We start from the raw sequence: 25,750 nt of genomic DNA on the forward strand, positions 1-25,750 counted from the left end.
TCAAAAATATTAAATTTATTGATCAGACATTATAAAAACACTTTTTTAAACAATGTGATTTGAGGAGAGACTAAACAAAAAATCTATTTCGATTGAATTAAACTATCTACTTTAACAAAATCAATAAAATAACTTAAATCAAATTAAACCTAGGTCCTCTGCCCAAACAGCTAAACCCTCAACTATTTCTCTTCTCTCTCTCGCTTCTCCTCTTTTGCCATCACTTCTCTGTTAGATTTTCTTCTTTTTCAACAAAATTTCAAGCTTTTGTTTGTGGTGGAGCAGCAAAGTTTACATCTTTGGCCTTGAATTAAGGTACCCATTTGTTCTAAGTGTTTATTTTCATCTCAAAAAATTCCTTTTTGCTCAAAAGATTCAAGTTATCTTATTATATTTCACAATCTTAGTTAAGTGGGTGAAATTATGTGCTACTACTTCTTTTGTCCAAATTTAGGTGAATGGGTCAAAGCATCTTATACTTTGTGTCCATTGGGGCATAGATTCTTTAAGTTGTTTTAGAGTAAAATTTACATTTTTGGAGACTACATAATTGGTAATTGAGAGAATCATAGTTGGTTTCGTTGATTTTTGAATCTGAAAACACAAGGGTAAGTAGGCTTGACACGGAATTATCATTGTTGAAAAAGCTAAACTTTGCGGTTTGCGTTCTACAATGTAATGGGACTATGATGACACCATAGACTATGGTTAAATATATTTACATAGAACAATTAGGGGTCCTTTGGTAGTTTGTTTGGAGGTGAGTTATCCATTCCTATATAGGTAATACCACATTTGGTAGCTGATTAGTTGGTAAGTTATTCTTGTATTATATTAATACGGTGTTTGATTTTCAATTAAGAAAACCACATAACTAATATATATACAAGTTATACATATATAAGCTAAATACATGAATAACTAATTCTTGCATAAGATAATACATAGATTCCGTCCTAACTAATCCTTGGATTAAAAATATTTGCTTAACTCTAATCAACTACCAAACTACCCCATATAGTCTCTTTTGAAATTTGTACTTATATTAGATGTGATATGTTTTACACTTTTACCAATCGAAAAATGTCCTTGGTGCTCATTTAAATGGAAGGACCTTGGCCAGATTGAAATAAATTCTAGTGGTTTGGCCGAAATTTGAACAAATCAAACCTTAAATTTCAATTGCTTTTAAGCCTCAAAATTGTGTGAATGCTCCTCCTCTGCAGCTAACTTGCTCCCCCTCTTTCCAACAACGACATACCTTGTGTAATCCCACAAGTGGGGTTTTGAGAGGGTATGATGTATGCAAACGTTACCCTACCTTTGTGTGGTAGAGAAACTATTCTCAATAGAACCTTGGCTCAAAAGGAAAGTATCCGACGTAGGATTATAAGAAAAGAGCTAGCGAAGTAGCAAAATACAAAACAAATGCAACAGGAAATAGTAATACACATTGAAGAACAAGAAGCTATGTGATAACTAAATAATACTACTAAAAGGACAAAAGGAGAGGGGGAGGCTAGCCCACTCTCTCTCCCACACAGAATGTGACAACATCCAACTACCTGCTAGCCTTCTATCCTAATCTTCAAGACCTCAACTTTGATATGATAGATCCTTCTATATGTGACACCCATTGATATTATGTCTTCTGAATTTAACCGGATAGTATTTTTCTAATTTGCTTCCCATGTGAGATAACCGGATAGTATTTTGCATATTGCAAGAAGCAATATGCACCCATTGCCTCCAAAATAGTGTGTCACTGGCCAAGGAACTCTGAGGCATACATTTGCTTCTACTGCTATTTTATCTGTGGTTACTTGTTTCCTAACGTTACCTTTCTTTGGGCACTTTTTCATGTTTTTTTCATCCATTTGGACCTCTGTTGAATGTTTTTAGATATGAAGCAAAGCTAGAAAACAGTACCTCTGACTAGTTGACTCAAAGGAGACAACCGCAAAACGCCTCTAAGGTCTATTGGGGCTTTAAGTGCAAAGCGCAAATAAAGCGTGACCTTTAATGAAGAAATGCACAAATGGAGAAAACATACAAATATGTATGTGTAGTCCGGTTAATTTCATGAAATAGAAAAATTAGATATTGGCTAAGAGATATACTTAAGATCTGAAAGCATGAAAACATGTTAGGGATAATGCATTGATTCTGGAAAATTAGGTGAGACGACCAGCTTTTGGGCCTGCTATCAGATCTTAGTCATTGTTTGAAAAGTAGTGCTCCCTCTGTCTCAATTTGTGTGAAGGTGTTTGACTAGGCATAAAGTCTCAATTTATGTGAAGGTGTTTGCTAGGCATGAAGTCTAATACTTATAAGTATGAACCGAAAGTATATAAACAAAGAAATTGAAAAGTATGTCTTAGAAGCTTCATGACGACACCACACGTTAAGCGAGGCGAAACACTCAACATGTCTTGCACCTCTGACAACACTGGTTAAACATTCATAGTTGATTATGCTTTGGTATTGTAAAACATTGGATCACATAATTAAGGTCCTTAGGGTTTTGACTGTTTCTTATTGTAGTACAATATGGCTTGCTCTTTAGGTAATAGTTCACTGAAAGCACTAATCAGGAGAAACATGTGTTAGGTGAAATTGCTTTCTTACCATTTGACAACTCTTATCTCACTTCTTATATGGTTCTTTTCTTCTTTTTCAATCCATAGATTACATTACATTCGAAATTTCAAAAATTTGCTAATTATTTTCAAATTATCCTCATTTCTGGAAACAGTCAATGGAGCACGGTTCATTCGAAGATCAGTCAAAAGCAACATTCTCGCTGACAGATGAGGACCATACACTGGCAAATGCTGTTAGATTCACTCTAAATCAAGAGTTAGTAATTCATCTCGTCCTCTTTCCTTTCTTCTTTCATTATGCAGTGATCACTGCAAGTACTAATATAAACCATCTTCTAGAATTTTGCTTGAAGATATATTACTCAACTCGTCATGTAGATAGCCTCCTTATCTCATTTTGTTACATTCCACTGATCTTATGTTTATGTTGTTGCATGGTCTGTCTGCCACTCTCCGGCCCCCCTCCCCCTCTCTCTTTTTTCTTAAGAGTGGTTTATGAAACAAACCTAGGGCAATGATTAACTTATGTCTATTTTCTTGCAGTCCTAGAGTAACATTTTGTGGTTACAGCATTCCACATCCCTCTGATGCTCGAGTGAATATAAGAGTTCAGACTACTGGTAAAGCTTAAATATCTAGATATTTCTACAACTTGTACAAAAAGAAAACCTTATATTTTTTGATTTTTTTAAAACTTATCTTATCTATCACGGGAATATGCATCCTGCTTCCACATTAACATAACATGCTTGATACTAGCTAAAACTTTCATCATGAACTTTTTAAATAGCTGTTGGACTTTCTGGCCAGTTGGTTTTGGTGGAGAATATATTGTGATGCCCTTCCCATTAAAAATTCGCCTTTTTCTTTCAGCTTATTTGATCTGGCTCATGCAGTAGATTGTGGTGTTAGATATTTCTACAACATGCCTATGTACATAGTATGATAATTTTTTTCGATAACCGTGGTGTCCGGGCTAGTTTAAGCTCACCTCGACTAAGTCCACGGAATACCTATCAGCTGTCACCTCCCACCAGCAACAAGTACTGGTACCTCTGTCCACCTCGGCTAGGACATATGGGAAAAAATCGTTTACTGTTTTTTGTCTCTGCTGGGATTTGAACCCTCATGGTTCTCAACATACTTTATTGAACACTAAGCCACACCCTTGGGTATATTGTACATCGTATGATAGGACCGCTTGGAAATCCTTTAGAACAATTTGCAATAGTCTTTTTATGCTTCCATATTCTGAGAAATGTTGTGGATCTCTGTTTGTGTTTTGGTACATCAAGATTTTATGCAACTTTTAGTGGTCTTCTATTGCAGGGGATCCAGCAAGGGAGGTATTTAATGATTCATGTCAGGATCTAATGCTTATCTGCGAGCACGTTAGAGGCACATTTGATCAGGCTGTTTTAAAGTTTAAAACCGGAAAAGGTCTGAGAGCTATGGATATCAAGAAATGATTTGACTAATAGTTTATATAGCCTTCTACAAATGTGAATTTTTTTCCCGTTTTGCAAACACTGAGGAAACTTTTAAATGTAATTGTTCCATTTATTTGGTGCACTAAGTTGCTTTTTTTGCAAAACCATGCTAAAGAATGCACCTTGGGTTGTATGGAAATATTAATCTGCACATTGGTTGTTGTAAGTAGTAATTTTGTGTTCTAGTTTCTGTGATAGTGAATCATAGATCTCTTATCTGCTTGCATTCATGCGCGTATTGTCTCAGTTTGTGCATTATGAACTCCATCCATAGAAACCTTAGTATGTAAATGAGGCCTACAAGTTATCAAATTTGGTTGGCCTTTGTATATATCTCTTTGTTTTTAATTTGCTATTCTTTAGTTGTTACGTAGAGTGACCTTATCTTCTGTTATTTTAATCGTGTAAGCCACTTTCCATTTGGTCCAAGAACTAAGAGCACCCTCAGAGAATGTGCTTGAAGGCTAGTGGTCATATTAGTTGGTGTCTGAGAAATACTTTTTGTAGATGATTGTGATGATAGAGGTGGTTAGTGACAATGATTTCATGGTAGAGTTGGTTGATGCTAGTAGTTGGGGGTGTTGCTTGCTACGGAACGTGTGGTAGTTGATAATGGTGTTGTTGGTAGTTGGAGGTGAAGCTAGTTGTGATGGTGGAGATGGTTGATATTAGGGATTGATTGCAGTGGTGGCAATATTGATAGTGGTGACATTGGTGATGGCAATTGCAATACTGGTGGTGGCGTTGAAAGTGGATATAATTATAATGATGGGGTGATCGATACGATAGCGACTACCAACAGATGACAACAATGGTGGTTGTGATAACAAAGGTGGTGGTGACTAACGATGGTTGTGATGACAAAAATGGTGATGGTAGGTTGTGGTTGTGGACAAAGTGATGGTGAAAATTATCTACATAAAAATACCTCTAAATGATATTAAAACTTTGCTGAAGATGTTAATGATTAAGACCTATTCAGACCAAATTAGTGCTTAAATCTTAATGTCCTAAGGTCTGAACCATTCAAATTCAGACATTCATCAAGTGCAAACAGATGAAGCCTAAATCATTCTTCTATCAAGCCTATATAAACTTGTAATCTGCCCAGATGTAGCTCGACATTAGAAGTTTCATGATTGAATCTTGATGATGCAGCAAATTACAAAAGTGTAGCTTACAATCAGCTTTCCTAAAAGTCATATATAGTGAGAAGACCAGCATTTGTGGGGATCGATTATTTCGGATTCTCTGAGAAGTTTCACTATGGGGTTAAAGCGCTCTTTACAAAAGGAGACTTTATTATCAGAGTTCGAATGTGAGACATTTGGTGGGATACTACTAGACCACCACAACCTCTAGTGACTATAAATTGTAAAATGTTGTTGAAGATTGAAATATCATATTCCATATTCAAAGTTATGTAGAATTCTTTGTAGTCATTGGAAACGCCACAAACACTCATTTTTGACGTCCATATATCATCAAAACTACATATATCAAGAAAATTAAACACACTTAAGTACTTGAGCAAAATTGAAAGATTAGCGTAACTAGCATAGGTAATTTGATAACATGAGCATACGGTCTGATTCCACCTAGTGCTGACTAATAACAAGTTGTAGCCTAATCTTTTTTAGTGTTGAAAGAGCATATTTCATGCTAATTCTTGCATCAGGTGTCACTAAAGTGCAACTCAAAGCTAATTCCATGATAGATAACAAACATTGCAGCTTTGCATCAATATGTTCATCCCCTGACTGTACCAAATAGTAATCCACCACCTTATAAATTCCAGTTGGGAAGGAATTACTAACCCAACGTTGTATGCTCAATTCTCCGGTAAATATTTCATCACTTGGTCTCTTTCTTGTGAATGTCTCCATTATCAGGGTGCCAAAACTATAAACATCACAGCTCGTGGATACTATTCCATCTTGTCCATACTCTACAATCATGGTAAAAAATGATCATAATAGAATTGAGAATATTAATCTATATCTAGAGGAAATAATTGTTTGGAGTAGTTAAATGATATCAGAAAGATTTTGAAGTTTCTAATATACCTGGAGCAATATATCCAATGGTTGAAATTGTCCTTGTTTGGACAAAAGCCTCCCCTTCACCTAGCAATTTCGCAATGCCAAAATCACTGACATGACCAACCATTTCCTGATCTAGCAAGACATTACTTGGCTTCAAGTCACAATGAACCACAGGCGTTGTATGACCATTGTGGAGATAGTCAATTGCAGATGCAACATCTATCATTATATCCAATCTCTGTAATAAGTTCAAGAACAAGTTGTGGGAGTATAACCATTTATCAAGTGTCCCATTGGGCATGTATTCCAACACCAGGGCCTTGAAATCAAGGTTTGCACAACTTGTAATAACTTTGGTCAGATTTCTGTGGCGAAGGTTGCGGAGTATCTCACATTCCGTGTCAAAACTTTTGAATGCACCCTCCAATTGCACATTGAATACCTTTGCTGCCAAAAGAGTACCATCCTTAAGTATCCCTTGGTAGACCATACTAAAACTCCCTGTACCAAGCAAGTTGCTTTCGTCGAATCCTTCTGTTGCATGTTCAAGTTCATAATAGGAAATTCTTTCATGTTCTTTTACCAGACACACATCTGCTTGACTTGCATTCTTCTTTGTCTTTCTCAATCTTAACACCACATATCCAACTACCAACACAAAGAGCGACCCAATCCCTAACAGCGTATATAAACCTATAAGCGCTCTTTTTCTTCTTGACTTCTTTGTAGATTTGGTTTGACATGGTTTTATGTTAAACCGGGAGTCACCACAGAGTGCATCATTGGACAAGAAGGATTGACTAGTGACATTTGCAAAAGGACCGCCAATGGGAATTTCTCCACTGAGTTTATTGAATGAGAAATTCATGTATTTGGGATACACAAGAGCTTCTAATGACTTTGGAATTTCACCACTAAAATTGTTATAGGACAAATCCTAGTATTCCAATGCCAACAATTTGCCAAATGAATCTGGAATAGGCCCCTCTAATCTATTATGTGCTAGAGGAAGATTAATCAATTCAGCTAGACCTCCTAAAGTGCTAGGAATTTTACCAGAAAAATCAATTTTTGACAAATCAATTAGTATTACTGCCTTTAAATTTCCCAACTCCAGAGGAATATGACCACTTAATGAATTGGATGAAACATTGAATTCTATGAGATCACGAAGGTCCCCTAAGCTTGTAGGTAATCTTGAATTCAGCCTGTTGTAAGCTAGATTAAGATACCTCAAACTCGTAACATTCCCTAAGCATGAGGGCACTTAACTAGAAAAATGATTTCCTGACAAGTCTAATGCACCAAGATTCTTTAAACAGCATATAACATTTGGTATGGTACCTTTAATCTCGTTGCTATGTAGATAAAATTCTTGGAGGTTCAACATGTCTTCGACAGTATTTGGAATATGTCCAGTCAACTTATTGTTATACAGATTCATATGTAGCACTCCAGTAAGATTACCAATTTCTCGAGGAATGACACCCTTTAGCTTACATCCATTTCCTTGAAAATTTCGCAGAGAGTTTGAGAAATTACCATCAGACGCTGATAAATCCCCATCCAATGCATTCTCATTAAACCAGAGTGATCTTAGTTTCCTACAGTTTGTTAATGATGTAAGGAAGCTCAATGATGAATCACTGATAAAATTATTCATCTCTAAGTTAAGAATCTCAAGATATTCTAAGTTACCAAGTGATTTAGGAATTGGACCTGTGAAACTGTTGAATGAGAGTTCAAACATTCTAAGTCTTGAAGAATTAGAGATAAAACCACTCAGATTATTTCCTACACAAATAAATACTTCTAGGTTGGGCATTCTACAACCTAAATTTGAAGTAGAGTACCTGAAAACTTGTTTAGTGCAAAATCTATCATCTGCAGTGCTGACATGTTGAAAATGCTTTCAGGGACAGAATCTGTAAAGTCATTCTCATTTAATCCCAATGCTGGAAGTTTCTTAAGATTACCTAGCTCCATTGGTATCTCTCCTGTCAATTTTGAGGATTATATGAGTTACCATATGCAGAGCTCCGAAAGGAAGAATATTTTCATTTTTCTTGTAAGGAAATATCATACTACCTTCCAAATACAGATCTCCGAGATATAATTCTGTAAGAGCTATTAAGTTGGCCAGCTCTCTTGGTACAATTCCAATAAACTCATTGTAAGACAATGACAATATTTGAAGTTTTCGGCATTTCTCAAGGTTTGGTGGAATAACTCCATCTAAGGAGTTCTTTCAGAGGTAAAGCCTTTTCAAGTTTGGAAGATGGTCACATATAGTTTTTGGAAGCTTTCCAGTAAGATTGTTGCCAGTAAGAGCAATGGTTTCCATCGTAGTAATGTTAAAGATTGATGATGGTATAGGGCCTGTAAGTCCATTATATTGCAGGTCTAGGATACTCAGGTAACGAAGATGACCGAGTTCCCGAGGGATCTCTCCTTGGAGAAAATTGCTCTGTATTGACAGCACTTGCAGTTTTGTCAGATTGGAAAGCGAAGATGGAATTTCCCCCGATAATTGGTTCCTTTAGAGGTACACAAAGCGTAAGTTTGGTAACAAACTTAAAAATGATGGAATGGCTCCAGTGAAGTTATTGCTGGTGACACTAATCAATTTCAACCTCTGCAAATGAGCCAACTCTAGTGGCAAATCTCCATGATAAGCGTTGTTACTGATGCTGAGGGAAACAAGAAATGAGAGATTTCCAAGGTGTGGAGGAATGGTTCCATGAAGTTGCATGCTAGAAATGTCTAAAGCAGTGACTCGATTGTGGCGGGAGCTGCAAGTGACTCCAATCCAGCTGCAAACTGGGCCGGAAGAAGACCAGTTGCTTGCTAAGATATTGTTAGGATGAGAAGAAATATGTGATTTAAGTGCAAGAAGAGAAGCTTCATCGGTGCTAATAATAGCAAGTGAAGTATGGTTATGAAGCAGAATGAAAAGTGAAAGCTGAGCAAAGAGGAGAATGTAACTTGTGTCCATAACTATGACAAGAAGAATAATGGATAATGCAAAGCAGTGATGTTAGAAGACCTATTTAATCATCAAATTCATTGGAAAAGAGTGTTTTTGGGTTTAGATGTAAAAGAGTGTCAACAGTCAACGTCTTCTCTACCTTGCCCCCCACCACACTCAAATATAAGTTAGCAGTCGTTGATGTTTTCCCAAATTCTTAGAAATGTACGGTAAATCTGTGTCATTACTTTTCATCTTGAGAAATAATTAAAATGACGAAACGTCTCATTTTATGTAATGATCGATTTGGTGTGATTATAATCACATTTTTTTTTCTTTTTCTCATTTTGTCTTTACTTATTAGTTAATGATTTTATTTTATCACTTTCCTTCCTTTTCTATAACTACTTTCTGGACATATGCTTTAAAAGAGAAAATGACATAAATAGTCCCTTAACTATAGGAGTAGGTCTAAAATGGTCCCTTAACTATATACTTAACGGATTTAATCTTTTAACTATTCAAAAACTTATCAGCTTTGGTCTCTTAACTATATACTTACCGGTTTTAGTCCTTTAACTACAAACTTACCGATTTTAGTCTTTTAAGTATTCAAAATCTTATCAAATTTGATCTTTGTCCATTGTTTTAATACAAATAACTTAGGTTTATATTAATAGAATTCATGCCTCTAGAAATTAAATCCTTTAGTAATTTTTTATGTTGTTTCTCTTTCTCCGCTATTTTTTCTTCAAATTAACCTTATGCGAAGAACCTTAACCTCAACGATTTAAAATAAAATTCACGAGGATAAAATGAAGCATATTTATTGGTATTAATGACTTGAATATGCTAAACATCATTATAAAAAGAAAAAGATTACTACCCATTAAATCCAAAGTTTGTACTCCAACGACTTCATTGAACATAATTTGTTTAATTTTTCAGAAATTGGAATTTATAAATGGGAAAATGCATAAGTAACCCCCTCAACCTATGCCCAAAATCCCTGAGACACACCTAATATTTACTAAGGTCCTATTACCCCCCACCCCACCCCACCCCCCCCAGAACTTTTTTTTTAATTAATTTTTTNAAGAAATGTGTGATTTAAGTGCAAGAAGAGCAACTCCATCAGTGCTAATATTAGCAAGTGAAGTATGGTTATGAAGCAGAATGAAAAGTGAAAGTTGAGCAAAGAGGAGAATATAACTTGTGTCCATAACTATGGCAAGAAGAATTGATAATGCAAAGCAATGCTGTTAGAAGACCTATTTAATCATATCAAATTCATTAAAATAAGTAGTAAAGTTATTCACGCCTCGCGTGGAAATTTAATATCATGAAATTTATAAAATAATACTTAAAACCTATCAATCATTAAAACTAAAACACTATATTATCTTATATACAAGATTACGTAGTAACGAACATTAATAATGTAAAGGAATATGATAATTATAACATCTTATCATTTATCCTTCAATCAATCATCTTTAAAACATGTACTAAAAATAACAATTAATATCATAAGTATAAATTAATGATTGTAATAAAACATGCCAGGATCTGTAACAATAGAATGAAATCAGAAGAAAAAAATCGAGTCAACTGAATGCACAACGTACCCTTCAGGAAATTACTCCTCTCTAGTACCTGAGGTGTAAAGGAATAGATCCTCTCACGATGGAACAATTCAATTCACCAATGTATTGATACAAAAACAATAGTGCCAGTGAGCAACTCAACAGGAGCAAAAAACATAAATATTTTATTGTGCAGAAGAAGAAGAAGAAGTTCAGAATTTTCGTTATTTTAAAATGAAAGAAAATCCCTCTATTTATAGATAACAAAGGGTGGTGTGAACAAATGCTTATTATGCCTTATTGGAAAGGTCACCACTCTTTGGAAAAGTTACAACCCATCGGAGAGGTCACAACAGTTCATAAAAGTCGCAACTCTTCATAAAAGTCACAATATTTCATAAAGGCATAATACATATATTGGACCCTAAACTTGGCTTCAAATTTTAACTTTGACCTCCAACTTTCATAGTGCACAAATAGGCACTTTAACTTGTATAAAGTAGAACAAGTAAACACACGAGTCCTACATGGCACAATACACGTAGGACACCACGTAGGACAAAAAATGACATGTAGGATGCCATGTAGGACATGTGTGTCTATTTGTTCTACTTTATACAAGTTAAAGTGCCTATTTGTGCACTATGAAAGTTGGAGGTCAAAGTTAAAATTTGAAGCCAAGTTTAGGGTCCAATATATGTATTATGCCTTTCATAAAAGTCACAATTTTTCATGAAAGGAGAAGACTAGTTTTGAAAATAAATAAATTAAAAGTGAATCCTAGTTTGTGGTGGCGCCACGTAGGCGGGCTTAGGGTTCTCTTTATATAAATATATGATATGACTAGTTCTGGAAACTTATCACAAAATATTTTATATAAATTTTATATTGTAAATGACCTATTTTATCCCCTTCAAATCTATTGGTATTTACTAAAAAGTATCCACCATTTTTACGATAGAAAGTACATATATTCCTAATAAAAATAATACATCCTTAATTATAAAATTGTCTAAAAGTGCATAAAGTAAAAATAACTAATTATTGTACAATTACAATATTCAAATGAGGATACTAAAATACCACATGTTAGGTTAATGTATACAAAATAACTAACTAATGTAAATTCTCAATAATAATAACAATAAAACAATAAAAAGTTATACAATAACAACAAACAAGAAACATAAACATTATAAAACAAATATAAAAAGATGAGAGAAGAGAGCATAGAGATTCTCTTCTTCTTTTTTCAACTGTTTAACCGTGTACAATATTGTGTCAAATGTCACTATTCATATGATAAGATTGAAGAACTCTTAGGGTGTGTTTGGTATGGAGGAAAATATTTTTCAATTTTCTCATGTCTGGTTGGCTTAAAAAGTTTGAAAAATGTTTTCCAAACCAACTCATTTTCCTCAAATTTAAGGAAAATGACTTCCCTTCCAAGATTAAGGAAAATATTTTCCAAAACTCTACTTCATCCTTTAATTTTTTTTCTTACCCTACCCATACCTCGTACCCGACCCTCCCCATTCAAAAAAATATATATTAAATTTTCTTATTTTTTAAATTTCAAATATATTTCAATTAAAAAAATTTCATTTTAATGTTGTCAAATTTATTGGATTGGTTAAGACTTAAGAGTGTCAACTTTTGGTAATCAAAGTTGTATTAGTGCACCACTTATGGCATTGGAGAACCTTATTAAGCATTAACCCATAAAGTCAAAAAAATGTGTAGAAAAAACTAAGTACACTCAAACTTTTTCTTGGTATTAACTCATTAATATGTAGAATGACAATAGTACTAGTTGACCTAAACTTTTTCTTGGTAGTAGCTCATTTATCCCTTTTCCCTAAATTATTTATACATATTAACTGGATTTATTAACATAAATATAGAGTTTTTCGTTAATCTATATTGAGTTCTCTTTTGAATCTGTAACTAGAACTCTAGCTCTGTTTAGAAACTATTTGAAACATCACAAGAAGGCGAATTTCTCTATTTTTATGTGATAACAGAAATAAACCCTAACGTGATAAAGAAAGATATTTTTATGTTCTAAATGAATATATATCGCAAAGGAATGGCCTAGTTAATGATGTCAAATTTATTGGATTGGTTAAGACTTAAGAGTGCCAACTTCTGGTAATCAAAGTTGTATTAGTGCACCACTAATGACATTGGAGAACCTTATTAAACATTAACCCATAAAGTAAAAAAAATGTGTAGAAAAAACAAAGTACACTCAAACTTTTTCTTGTTAATAACTCATTAATATGTACAATGGCAGTAGTACTAGTTGACCTAAAATGCACAGCCAAGTCAACATGAAATAAATCGATGAAATTAATTAAGTATCCTTCTTACATAAACCTTATGAATAACTATTAACTAAATCAATCAATTTCTAATTTATCTAAACAAGAAAGTTTCGATAGTTCATAACTAAAATTTGCCCCTTTTCCCTAAATTATTTATACATATTAACTGGATTTATTAACATAAATATATAGTTTTTCATTAATCTATATTGAGTTCTTTCGAATCTGTAACTAAAACTCTAGCTCTGTTTAGAAACAACTTGAAACATATATCACAAGAAGGCGAATGTCACTATTTTTATGTGATAACAGAAATAACTTCTAATGTGATAAAGAAAGAGATTTTTATGTGCTAAAGCAGATAAAAAAAACACATTTTTCTTTTTTTCCTTTTTCTTAGTAAATTATGAATTCATGGGAATTGTCAGAGCATTTTTAGTAGTCATGTTTTCTTGTAATTTATAATTGATTAATCAAGCAGTGAATACATAATTGTCAAGATAATGGTTGATGAGTCCAAGAAAATGAAGACATAGAAAGAAAATTAGTGTCAAAGTAAACCAACAACTAGGAATTAATTGTTGCTAGGATGTTGTTAGGATCAAAAGAAATGTGAGATTTCAGTGCAAGAAGAGCGGCTTCATTGGTGGAAATATTAACAAGTGAAGTAGTATGGTGATGAAGCATAATGAAAACTCCAAGAGAAAACAGAAATTGCAATTTCTTCCCATAACTATGACAAGAATTGATAATACAAAGTAATGATATCAAATTTATGGTGTTTTTATATTGGAATGTCTTTTAGCTAATGGTGTCACATCAACTTGTTGGATACAACAACTAGCTAGTTAAACTTTTTATAATTTGTTGGGTCCCAAGCTGTTAATTGCTTTAACATATATAATTTTCTGTTCTTCACCTTGAACTTTATCTTATAAAGACACGTTGCGACTTTACCAACAATTAAAATGATCTTTCTATCCACGTAACTAACGAACAAAGTTGTTTAACTAGTGATTCTGTTTTTAAATCCTCAAATGGAACCGTTTTTCATAGGCAGATGAAACTTTTCAAAGTCCAAAATAATCGGGACTTATCCGACACCGAGTGGTAACAAACAAAAATCCTTACACAAATGTGGTAGACATATAAATTTAACATGATTGAAATAGGAAGATAGATAGAGATAGGTTTTAACACCACATCTTATTCACAGAAAGCAAATAATTTAAACTAAATCCTATAAAGAAGAAGATTCTGCAGATTCTTGCTCGTCTATATATACATGTAATTCTGATATAGTGAAATAAGGACTTCTGTTAACTTTCAAAAAGAACATTGTTAAGTTGCTCACCAAGTTGATTTTGTGAATCATAATCTTGTTTGCATACCAAATTGATATGCCTCACAACTTCGGAGTTCCTCTTCAAGTGGAGGTAAACCTCTATGGTAGCTCATTTTTCTGAATATACAAAAGATCCTGGTGGTGGAAGTGACCCAACCGTTTTTGCAACAGTGGACTGACTTGGTAAAGCTATATGTTCTTCCCCCATCGGATTCAAGGAAATACTTTTTTACTGTATTTTAATTCTGAATAATTCCTGACCACTTGAATCAATGATCAGACACGCCTTATCCTCAAAAAAAAAAAATGATGTGCGCGCTGTCACACAGATGACGTCTTGGGTGCACACTGTTATGAACCAGCCTCGGCCCAAGGCCACACAACTAGTTATTGGGCCGAAAACAAGCAACAAAATTGGAAGGCCTTTACCAAGGTTGATTTGGGGCCCAGACCCAATTAACAACTAGCTAAAAAGACCACGGATGAGAAAGAACGGGTTATGAAAATTGTTATGAAGAGTCTATGTTCCCTCATCCCCTTTCTGAGTATCTAGCTTCTCATCTCTTTCTAGTTCTTGTTGTCGTTTAATTTAGTTGATTAATTATTGTTATTTCCCATAATTGATATTGTGTAATTGGAATACCATTATGAGTTTATGCTGAAAATTGGGTACATAACACACACCAGATGCGCATCAAGGCAGTAGCACTGCCGTCAGTGAGCTATCGCACAGCTGATAGCTTGGGCGCGCAACCGGCGTGCAACAAGGCAATGTCAGTAAAATAGGCATAACTTCTTACAAAAATATCGGCTTGACTGATGAATTATTGCGTTGGAAACTATAATGAAACAACTTTAATTTTTTAGGTTATAGGCCATGTAACTTTTCCTATTCTAGGAGATATACTTTTTTGAAGTTGACTCTTGTGTAAACTTATATGAGTTTTGTTAGAAAATTAAGATTTGTCTAGAAACTCCTAGATTGGAGATATTTTGTATTAGATATGTTTGAAAAGTAAGAATTGTCTAGAAACTCCTGGGTTGGAGATATTTTGTACTCCCTCCGTCCCATTTTATATGAGGTACTTTGACTCGGCACGAAGTTTAAGAAAGAAAGGAAGACTTTTAAAACTTGTGGTCCAAAATTAATGATAGAAATTTGTGTGGCTGTATATCATTTCATTAAGGGTAAAATAGATATTTTATAATTAGATTGTTACTTTATATAGAAATGTGTCATTCTTTTTGGGACTGACTAAAAAAGAAAGTGAGTCATATAAATTGGGATAGAGGGAGTAGTAGTTATGTTAGTCTTGATTTAAAATGAGTGGTGGTTAGTGAGCCACATAGGTACATAATTTGGTGTGAGATATTTTGCTTATTATGTGGTTGTAATTCTCACACTTTATCTATAAATACACCATATGTAATGAAACATCTAGTGAAAAAAAAATTGAACTCAAGAAAACTTAAGCCTTCTTCTTCACTTTCAAATTTTCTGTAGCAATTTACAGCTGCGATTTCCTATTGTTTACACCTTGTAGACCTGAAGTTCTTCTTCCTTTTCGTTGTAACATGGTATCAGAGCCTACTTCCTAAGGGAGCTGAATCAAATTTTGTTGTTTCGCTCATCTACTTTATGTTCTTTTTTGAATTTGCTTGCTGAAAAATTTATGGCACCTGAAAATCAACCAACGACAAGTCCTTCGACTTTTATTGGAGAGAATTATCATATATGGGCCATCAAAATGAAGGCTTATCTAAAGGCTCTCAACTTATGGGAAGTTGTTGAGCTTGGAGAACCTGATGTCCAGCCATAGAGAGTTAATGCAACTCTCAATGAAATTAAGAAGTATGATGAGTTGGTGACTAGATCCCCACGAGCTCTCACTTGCATACATTCAAGTCTTATGGACGTGATATTTACGAGGATTATGACTTGTGAAACAGCCCAAGAGGCTTGGGATACGTTGAAGGAGGAGTTTGAAGGCAGCAGTAGAGTAAAGTCTAATAGACTCTTAGCATTGAAGAGAGAGTTTGAGCTTTTGAAGATGAAAGACTCAGATAGTGTGAAAGAATACTCTTCAAAGCTGATGCAGATTGTGAACCAAATAAGAATACTTGGTGAAACCTTTCCAGATCAGAAAGTTGTAGAGAAGATCTTGATCAGTCTTCCAGACAAGTTTGAATAAAAAATCTCAGCTATTGAAGAGTCTTGTGACTTGACTACTCTTACAATAGCCGAACTAATCTCCAAATTGCAAGTCCAAGAGCAACGGGTCACTATGAGAAGTGAAGGAATAGTAGAAGATGCCTTTCAAGCAAGGCATAAATTCAAACATCAAAAGGAAAGCAGAAAAGTCTGGTTGGATAAATCTGGAGAGGTAAAATCTGGTGGAAACCAAGGTGATTTGTCGATAAAAGGAAAATTTCCACCTTGTGGCATTTGTAAGAAGACAAACCACTTAGAGAAGAATTGTTGGTAGAATTCAAAGAGTTCTCCAATTCAATGTAGATATTGTAAGAAGTATGGTCACATTGAGAAGTATTATAGGCAAAAGAAAAATCAAAGTGGCCAGTCTTCCCATCGAGTGAATTTTGCGGATGATCACCAAGTTGGAAAATCAGAAAAGGAGATTTTCATCGCCTCGCACACATCACATGTTGACCAAGGTAAATGGTATGCTGATAGCGTGTGCACAAGGCACATGGCGATTGATGAAAATCTGTTTGTTACCTTGGACAGATAGGATAGAACCAACGTGAAGCTTGGAAATGGCCCATTGGTGGAAGCTCATGATAGAGGGTCAGTAAATTTTCTACTGACGAAGGTATGAAAATTATTAATGATGTTCTTTATGTGCCAAATTTGACTCAAAACTTGTTAAGTGTTGCTCAATTGCTTCATAAAAATTATTCTCTTAATTTTAAGGACAAACAATGTGTCATGATCCTAAAGGATGTGAAGTAGCTAAAATTAGCATGATTGACAATTCCTTTCCAATTTCATGCTATTCTATTGATACTTGCTCTTTTAATGTTGAATTGAGCAATACTTGGCTTTGGCACAAAAGGTTTGGTCATTATAATCTTAGCTCACTGGTGTATATGCAATCAAAAGGTATGGTGCTTGAAGTACCCAAAATTGACATGTCTAGAGATGTTTGTGAGTCATGTCAATTTGGTAAAATGCATAGACGATCCTTTCCTAAAGGAAGTCTTTGAGAGCTTAGGAAAAGCTAGAGTTGGTTCATACAGATTTATGTGGACCAATGAGGACGGCTTCTTTGAGTGGAAACAAGTATTTTGTTCTCTTTGTAGATGATCTGACTCGAATGACATGGGTCTACTTTCTTAGTAGCAAATATCAAGTGTTTTCTGTTTTCAAAGAATTCAAAGCTATGGTAGAAAGGGAGAGTGGCTGTAAATTGAAGTATATTAGATCCGATAATGGAACTGAATATACTTCGTATCAGTTCAGCAAGTATTGTAAAGATTTGGGTATCCAACAACAATTCACTGTTAGCTACACTCCACAGCAGAATAGGGTTTTTGAGAGGATTAACAAAACTATGATGGAGATGGCGAGATGCATGTTGGCAGAAAAGAAGATGCCTAAATACTTTTGGGCTGAAGTAGTCAATACCGCTGTCTATTTGCTAAATAGATTACCAACTAGAGGCAGTCCAAGACATGACACCATTTGAAGCACGGAAGAACAAAGCATATCAACATAAGGTTTCATGCTTTAAGAGATGCCGAGAAGAATGGTGAAGTTAAGTTGGTGCATTGCATCAGTGAAGATCAGCAGACCGATATTCTGATATTTTGTAGTAGATATGTTAGTCTTGATTTAAAATGAGTGGTGGTTAGTGAGCCACACAGGTACATAGTTTGGTGTGAGATATTTTGCTTATTATGTGATTGTAATTCTCACACTTTATCTATAAATACACCATATGTAATGAAGCATCTAGTGAAAAAAAAATTGAACTCAAGAAAACTTAAGCCTTCTTCTTCACTTTCAGATTTTCTGTAGCAATTTACAGCTGCGATTTCCTATTGTTTACACCTTGTTGACCTGAAGTTCTTCTTCCTTTTCGTTGTAACAAGTTTCATCATAGGGATGCTTTCAACTCAACTTTGTGCTAAATTTTCCTTATGACCTTAAATCACATCCAACACAATTCTCACACTTAAGACTTGACATACACAAATTCACCAAGTCCGAGTTTAACTAGATACGTAGAACGGTTCAAATCTTAACCCGAAAGTACGAGGTGTTACAGGATCTAATACCAATTTGTTAATGTTTAACAAATTAAAACATATGGCAAAAGAAGCAAAGGAGAGAGATATTATTAAGTTGAAAGAAGAGTTTATTAAATAAAAAAGAAATTTTAACAGATTTCATGCCAGCTCAAGCTCATGAGGCAGATTTCAAGACATGCATAATACAACAAAAATTACTACAACACCTCAATCCCAAACAAATTGACATTAGATATAAGAATTCATATCACTTCATTTAATCTCATCTTAGTCCAATTACATAAAATAAAATTAAAAATAGAAATCCATGCAAATTCTCTATTTTACCAAAAGACTGTCCGAAAACATTGGACCTAAAAGTAACCTACTAATGTGACTAAAATATAATTCCTTGTATCTGCTATATTTATATCGAGATCGAGAGAGATCTTTTTCTCCCATTTTCCCCCTATCTTTTGCTATAATTTACATGGATTGGTGTGTAAAAACTAACTAGTTTCCGTATAAAGAAGATGCTACTTTTTTTCTATAACAGACAAAAAAATTAGTGAACTGTCCAAACTGAAAAGAGCAAAAATGAAACTGAGGATTGAAAATTGTGAGTGAACAGAATGACTCAACTTTACTGATCTGTGATGGAACAGAAAATGCAAGTCTTCCTAAGTTTTTAAGTCAATAAATCTATTAATTAGTTGTTGTATGGAGGCAACTAACCATTATAAAGTCTCTTTATTCTTTGATTATCTGGTTTGACCTTGCTGTGTGAAATCTGCCTTTGGAAAGTGAATCTTTTTCTTTCAAGATTGCTTTGCTTTTTTGCATTTCACTTTCATTTTTATAATGGAAGACTCCTGAAAGCAGTTATAGTTTATTCCAACTTTTATTTCTTCCTTTAACTTCTTGTTCAAACAAAAATAAGTTTTTCAATCATGTCTTCTGAGGTGATTGAAGTGGTCCTCAATAGTTGCTAATATTCTCATTGAAAAAACTAAAGTACTTGTGTTGAACTAACCTTAACACGACCAACATATGTAATCAAGCAACATACAAGAGGCTATACTACAACTATATTCCACCTAGTAGCAACTAATGACAAGTTGGAGCCTAATCTTTTTAAGTGTCGAAAGAGCATCTTTCATGATAATTCTTGCATCAGGTTTCACTAAAGTGCATCTCAAAGCTAATTCCATGATAGATACCAAACATTGCATCTTTAAGTCGATCTGTTCTTCCCCTGGCATTACCAAATTTGAATCCACCACCTTATGAATTCCACTTGGGAAGGAATCACTAACCCAACGTTGTATGCTCATTTCTCCATTAAATGTTTCATCACTAGGCCTCATTCTTGTAAACGTTTCCATTATCAGGATGCCAAAACTATAAACATCACAGCTCGTCGATACTATTCCATCTTGTCCGTACTCTGCACATGATACAAAATTATCGTAAAAAATTCCTTGAGAGTATTGATATACATCGTCTAGGGGCAAGAATTATTTTGAGTATGTAAACGATATGAGAGAACTCTAAAAAAATTCTGATTAAATACCTGGAGCAATATATCCAATGGTTGCAATTGTCCTTGTTTGAACATAAGAAGCCTCCCCTGCACTTAACAATTTTGCAATGCCAAAATCACTAACATGGCCAACCATATCTTGATCTAGCAAGACATTGCTTGGCTTCAAGTCACAATGCACCACAGGTGTTGAATAGCCGTTGTGGAGATAGTCCATTGCAGATGCAACATCTAACATTATATCCAGTCTCTGCAGTAAGTCCAAGAACAAGTTGTGAGAGTATAACCATTTATTGAGCGTTCCATTGGGCATGTATTCCAGCACTAGGGCTTTGAAATCAAGGTTGGAGCAGCTGGTGATGACTTTGGTTAGATTTCTGTGGCGAAGGTTCCGGAGTATCTCACATTCCGTGTCAAAACTTTTGAATGCACCCTCCAATTGTACATTGAATACCTTTGCTGCCAAAAGAGTACCATCCTTAAGTATCCCTTTGTAGACCGCACTGAAACCCCCACTACCAAGCAAGTTGCTTTCATTGAATCCTTCAGTTGCCTGTTCAAGTTCATAATATGAAATTCTTTCATGCTCTTTTACCAAAGATACATCTGCTTGGCTTGCATTTTTCTTTGTCTTTCTCAATCTTAACACCGCATATCGAACAGCCAACGCGAGGAGTGATCCAATCCCTAATAGAATGTATAGACTTGTAAGCACCATTTTTCTTCTTGACTTCTCTGTAGATTTGGTTAGGCATGGTTTCACGATAAACCGAGAGTCACCACATAGTGCATCATTGGATAGGAAGGACTGGCTGGTGATGTTTGCAAAAGGGCCACCAATGGGAATTTCTCCACTGAGTTTATTGAATGAGAAATTCATGTATTTGAGATACACAAGAGCTTCTAATGACTTTGGAATTTCACCACTAAGATTGTTATAGCACAAATCCAAGAATTCTAATGCTAACATTTTGCCAAATGAATCTGGAATAGGCCCTTCTAATCTATTATGTGCCAAAGAAAGATTAATCAATTTATCTAGACCCCCTAGAGTGCTAGGAATCTTACCAGAAAAGTCATTTTTTGATAGATCAATGAGTGTTGCAGCCTTTAAGTTTCCAATCTCAAAGGGAATTTCTCCACTCAATAAATTTGATGAAATATTGAATTCTATGAGATCACGAAGGCTCCCCAAGCTTGCAGGTAATCTAGAATTCAGCCTATTAACAGCTAGATAAAGTGTCCTCAAACTAGCAACATTCCCTAAGCATGGTGGCACTGAACCAGAAAACCGATTTCTTGACAAGTCTAACGCACCAAGATTCTTCAAACTGCACATAACATCTGGTATGGTTCCTTCTATCTTGTTGCTTTGTAGGTAAAGTTCTTGAAGGCTCAACATTCCTTGGACAGTATTTGGAATATGTCCGGTCAACCCGTTGTATTGCAGATCTATCCTTGTCACTCCTGTTAGATTACCAATTTCTCGAGGAATGATGCCCTTCAATTTACAACCATTTCCTCCAAAAGTTTGCAGTGAGTTTGAGAAATTACCAACTGATGCAGGCAAGACACCATCCAATGGATTTCCATCAAACCAGAGTGATCTTAGCTTCCTACACTTTGTCAATGATGTGAGGAAGCTCAATGTTGAATCGCCGACAAAATTACTCCCCCACAAGCTCAGAACCTCAAGGTACTCTAAGTTACCAAGTGATCCCGGAATTGAACCTGTGAAACTATTGCCTGAGAGCTCAAGTATTCTGAGTCTTGAAGAATTTGAGATAGCAGGAGAGATAAAACCACTAAGATGATTTCCTCCACAAATGAATTTTTCTAGGTTGGGCATTGCACAACCTAAATCTGAAGGTAGAGTACCTGAAAGTTTGTTTTGTGCAATATCTAGGACCTGCAGTGATGACATGTTGAAAATGTTTGCAGGGACAGAACCACTAAACCGATTCTCTGATAATCCTAGCACTTGTAGTTTCTTCAGATTACCGAGCTCCACTGGTATCTCTCCTGTCATTAATTTAGGGAAATATATGAGTTACCACTTCTGCAGAAGAACATTTTCATTTTTCTTGTAAGAAAATATTGTATTACCTTCCAAATGAAGACCTCCAACATATAAATTTGTAAGAGCTGTTAAGTTGGCTAGCTCTCTTGGTACAGTTCCAGTAAACTCATTGTAAGTCAATGACAAAATTTGAAGCTTTCTGCATTTTTCTAAGTTTGGTGGAATAACACCACCGAGGTAGTTTCTTGAGAGGTAAAGCCCTTTCAAATTTGGAAGATGGTCGCATATCATTGTTGGAAGCTGACCAGTGAAATTGTTATAGGTAAGACCAATGTTTTTCATAGTTGTAATGTTGAAGATTGATGCTGGTATAGAGCCACTAAGTTCATTAAATTGCAGATCTAAAAAGGTCAGGTAGCAAAGATCACCGAGTTCCCAAGGGATCTCTCCTTTTAGAAAATTATTTTGCATACTCAACACTTCCAGCTTTGTTATGTTGGAAATGAAAGTAGGAACTTCTCCTGAAAATTGATTCATTGAAAGGTACGCAAAGCGTAGATTCGGTAACAGACTTAAAGATAATAGAATGTCTCCAGTGAAGTTATTACTTGTGACACTTACAAATTTCAGCCTCTGCAAATGAGCCAACTCTACTGGTAAATCTCCATAGAAAGCATTGTAACTTATGTTGAGGGAAACAAGAAATGAGAGGTTTCCAAGGTGTGGAGAAATGGTACCATGAAGTTGCATGCTAGATATGTTTAAAGCAGTGACTCGGTGGTGGCGGGAGCTGCAAGTGATTCCAATCCAGCTGCAAACCGGGCTGGAAGAAGACCAGTTTCTTGCTAGGATGTTGTTAGGATCAAAAGAAATGTGAGATTTCAAGGAAAGTAGAGCAGCTTTATCAGTGCTAATATTAGCGAGTGAAGAAGTATGGCGATGAAGCGTAATGAAAACTGCAAGAGCAAACAGAAGATTGCAAGTTCTTGCCATAACTATGACAAGAGTACTTGATAATACAAAACAATGATCTTAGACGATCTATTTAAAGATTAATGTATACCTATATACTGTTTTTATATTGGAATGTCTTTTAGTCAATTTAATTAGTTGGATAAAACAACTAGTTAAACTTTTTTAAAAGTTTGGTTGTTAAATTGTTTTAACATAATTTTCTGTCCTTCACCTTTGAACTTTATCTTATCAAGACTTGTCTTGGCTTTACCAACAATTAACACTTAACTAACAAATAAAGTTGTTTAACCTGTATTCATCTCTAACTAGAGATTTTGTGTTCGAATACTAAAAATGAATCCTCTTTTAATAGGCAGATGAAACTTTTCAAAATCCTAATTAATCGGAACTTAAAATAGATATCATACACCGACTGGTTAACAAACAAAAATCCTTACACAAATGTGGTAGAATATAAAATTAACATGATTGAAACAGGAAGGTAGGTAGAGAAAGTTTTTAACACCACATCTTATTCAGATTCTTGCTAGTGTATATATATATATATATATATATACATGTAATTCTGATATAGTGAAATAAGGACTTCTGCAATTGTTAAGTTGATTTTGTGAATGAAAATCTTGTTTGCTTACCAAATTGATATGCCTTTGCAACTTCGGAGTTCCTCTTTATTGAGATTAGTTCTACTGGTGAATTTAGTTTTGAGAAGGCAGACACACAAATGAAGGTTCAACAGAGGAAAGAAGTTGAAGTGAACCAACGGTCAAAGCCTCTGATGAATCTATCAAACACTGCAGACAAAAGGAGGACACATGGCAAGATCACAAGGCAACCAAAGTCAAATGATGGATTTAATTACAGCCGTAGATCACAGAGTAACAGCTGTCAAATACATGATGGTTGTTATGGAGGTTCCCTAGCTGACAATCCGCGAGTGTAATACACACATTATATGTTTTTGTTGATATTAAAAAAGGTGTCAAAATGACACAGCGGGATCCTACATAAGGTGTCTAAAATGAACATCGTCCAGTTAAGGTGTATAAGTGAAACATCATGCCAACTTTAAGGGGCCACCGATGGGTTTGGCATAAAAAAATTTTGATTTGGTTGAGCATGAAGTTTACAGGTGATTTGAAAAATATGTTTAATGAGAAAAGGAATACTACTGGAGAGATTGAACTGGTGCAAAATATTCTGTTTTAGAGATTACTGAATGACCAAATTCTGGTCGCATCGAGTGTCGATTTGAGCAGCAATTCACTGCTGGAAACAGAGGTTAAATTATAGGTGCAGAGCACGTTGGTTTTGATGATACTCGTGTACTAATACAAGCTTTAGATCTTGAAAATTCTGGGCACTTCGCAGCTGTTAAGTTGCGAACTACAGCTTCAAAATATGGTGTATTGGTTGAGCACCAATAATGCATCTAACGAGTTTGGGGGACACAATTTCTTGTGGTGAATGTTCTGCAACAAACTAGACAGTAACTTTTCATGAACGAGTTCCAAAATAATGCATCTAACGAGTTTCATGAAAGGATACTTGAGTAGACTGCCATTTTTTGACTTTTATATATCATCAAATTTACATATATCAAGAAACAAGCTGCTTCCTACAACAGTGACTACAACACTTAAAACTACTTGTGCAGAATGGAAATCTTAACCCAACTGACATAGGTAATCAAATAACATACAAGAACACACGGGTCCGATTCCACCTAGTGCAGACTACTGACAAGCTGGAGTCTAATCTTTTTCAGTGTTGAAAGAGCATCTTCCATGCTAATTCTTGCATCAGGGGTCGCTAATGTGCAGCTCAAAGCTAGTTCCATGATTGATAACAAACATTGCATCTTTGCATCAATTTGTTCATCCCCTGGTTGTATCAAATTAGAATCCACCACCTTATGAATTCCACTTGGGATTGAATCACTAACCCAACGTTGTATGGTCAAGTCTCTGGTAAAAGTTTCATCAGTTGGTCTAATTCTTGTAAACGTCTCCATCATTAGAATTCCAAAACTATAAACATCACAACTTGTGGATACTATTCCATCCTGTCCATACTCTGCAATCATGGTAAAAAATTATCATAAAAGCTTCTTAGTTAAAATGGAATATGCCAAAACTATGAATATCGATCTATATCTAGGGGAAAGAGTTGTTTTGAGTATTTAAACAATATAAAAACTCTAAAAAAAAACTATAATATACCTGGAGCAATATAACCAATGGTTGCAATTGTCCTTGTTTGGACAAAAGCCTCCCCTGTACCTAACATTTTTGCAATGCCAAAATCACTTACATGAGCAACCATTTCTTGATCTATCAAGACATTGTTTGGCTTCAGGTCACAATGCACCACTGGTGTTGAATAACCATTGTGGAGATAGTCTATTGCCGACGCAACATCTATCGTTATATCAAGTCTCTGCAGTAAGTTCAAGAACAAGTTATGAGAGTATAACCATTTACCAAGGGTCCCGTTGGGCATGTATTCCAACACTAGGGATTTGAAATCAAGGTTGGAGCAGCTGGTGATGACTTTGGTCAAATTTCTGTGGCGAAGGTTCCGAAGTATCTCACATT

The 25,750-nt window shown here is 35.0% G+C and overlaps 5 protein-coding genes across 8 annotated transcripts in view; 1 reads left to right on the plus strand and 4 right to left on the minus strand.

Moving 5' to 3' along the window:
* The window catches only part of LOC125872763 (copper transporter 6-like), a 73,243-nt gene that overhangs the window by 34,953 nt on the left and 12,540 nt on the right, over positions 1 to 25,750 (minus strand). The gene's annotated exons all lie outside the window — the stretch shown is intronic.
* On the plus strand, positions 170 to 4,282 carry LOC125872764 (uncharacterized). Its single transcript, XM_049553548.1, has 4 exons — positions 170 to 315; positions 2,756 to 2,859; positions 3,147 to 3,223; positions 3,933 to 4,282. The coding sequence occupies exons 2-4, from the start codon at positions 2,759 to 2,761 to the stop codon at positions 4,070 to 4,072; spliced, it is 318 nt and encodes a 105-aa protein (XP_049409505.1). The 5' UTR covers positions 170 to 315; positions 2,756 to 2,758; the 3' UTR covers positions 4,073 to 4,282.
* The window catches only part of LOC125872748 (probable LRR receptor-like serine/threonine-protein kinase At3g47570), a 159,053-nt gene continuing 138,905 nt past the window's right edge, over positions 5,603 to 25,750 (minus strand). For 2 of the 4 annotated variants that reach the window (XM_049553528.1, XM_049553526.1), the window contains exons 2-3: positions 6,160 to 6,580; positions 5,603 to 6,041 (exon numbers count right to left, since the gene is read on the minus strand). In XM_049553528.1, coding sequence (XP_049409485.1) covers positions 5,692 to 6,041; positions 6,160 to 6,580 — 771 coding nt within the window. In that variant the 3' untranslated portion in view covers positions 5,603 to 5,691. Of the gene's footprint in view, positions 6,042 to 6,159; positions 6,832 to 25,750 lie in introns of all 4 variants that reach the window. The other 2 variants (XM_049553527.1, XM_049553525.1) reach the window with 2 other exon arrangements.
* Positions 19,618 to 20,471, minus strand: LOC125872761 (probable LRR receptor-like serine/threonine-protein kinase At3g47570). Its single transcript, XM_049553543.1, has 2 exons — positions 20,189 to 20,471; positions 19,618 to 20,062 (listed from the first exon to the last, which is right to left on the minus strand). The coding sequence occupies exons 1-2, from the start codon at positions 20,469 to 20,471 to the stop codon at positions 19,713 to 19,715; spliced, it is 633 nt and encodes a 210-aa protein (XP_049409500.1). The 3' UTR covers positions 19,618 to 19,712.
* Positions 24,707 to 25,712, minus strand: LOC125872759 (receptor kinase-like protein Xa21). Its single transcript, XM_049553542.1, has 2 exons — positions 25,376 to 25,712; positions 24,707 to 25,229 (listed from the first exon to the last, which is right to left on the minus strand). Exons 1-2 carry the CDS (start codon positions 25,653 to 25,655, stop codon positions 24,880 to 24,882), a joined length of 630 nt encoding a protein of 209 aa, XP_049409499.1. The 5' UTR covers positions 25,656 to 25,712; the 3' UTR covers positions 24,707 to 24,879.

Source organism: Solanum stenotomum, chromosome 8 (assembly GCF_019186545.1).
Source record: "Solanum stenotomum isolate F172 chromosome 8, ASM1918654v1, whole genome shotgun sequence".
In the NCBI taxonomy this organism is placed as follows: Eukaryota; Viridiplantae; Streptophyta; class Magnoliopsida; order Solanales; family Solanaceae; genus Solanum; species Solanum stenotomum.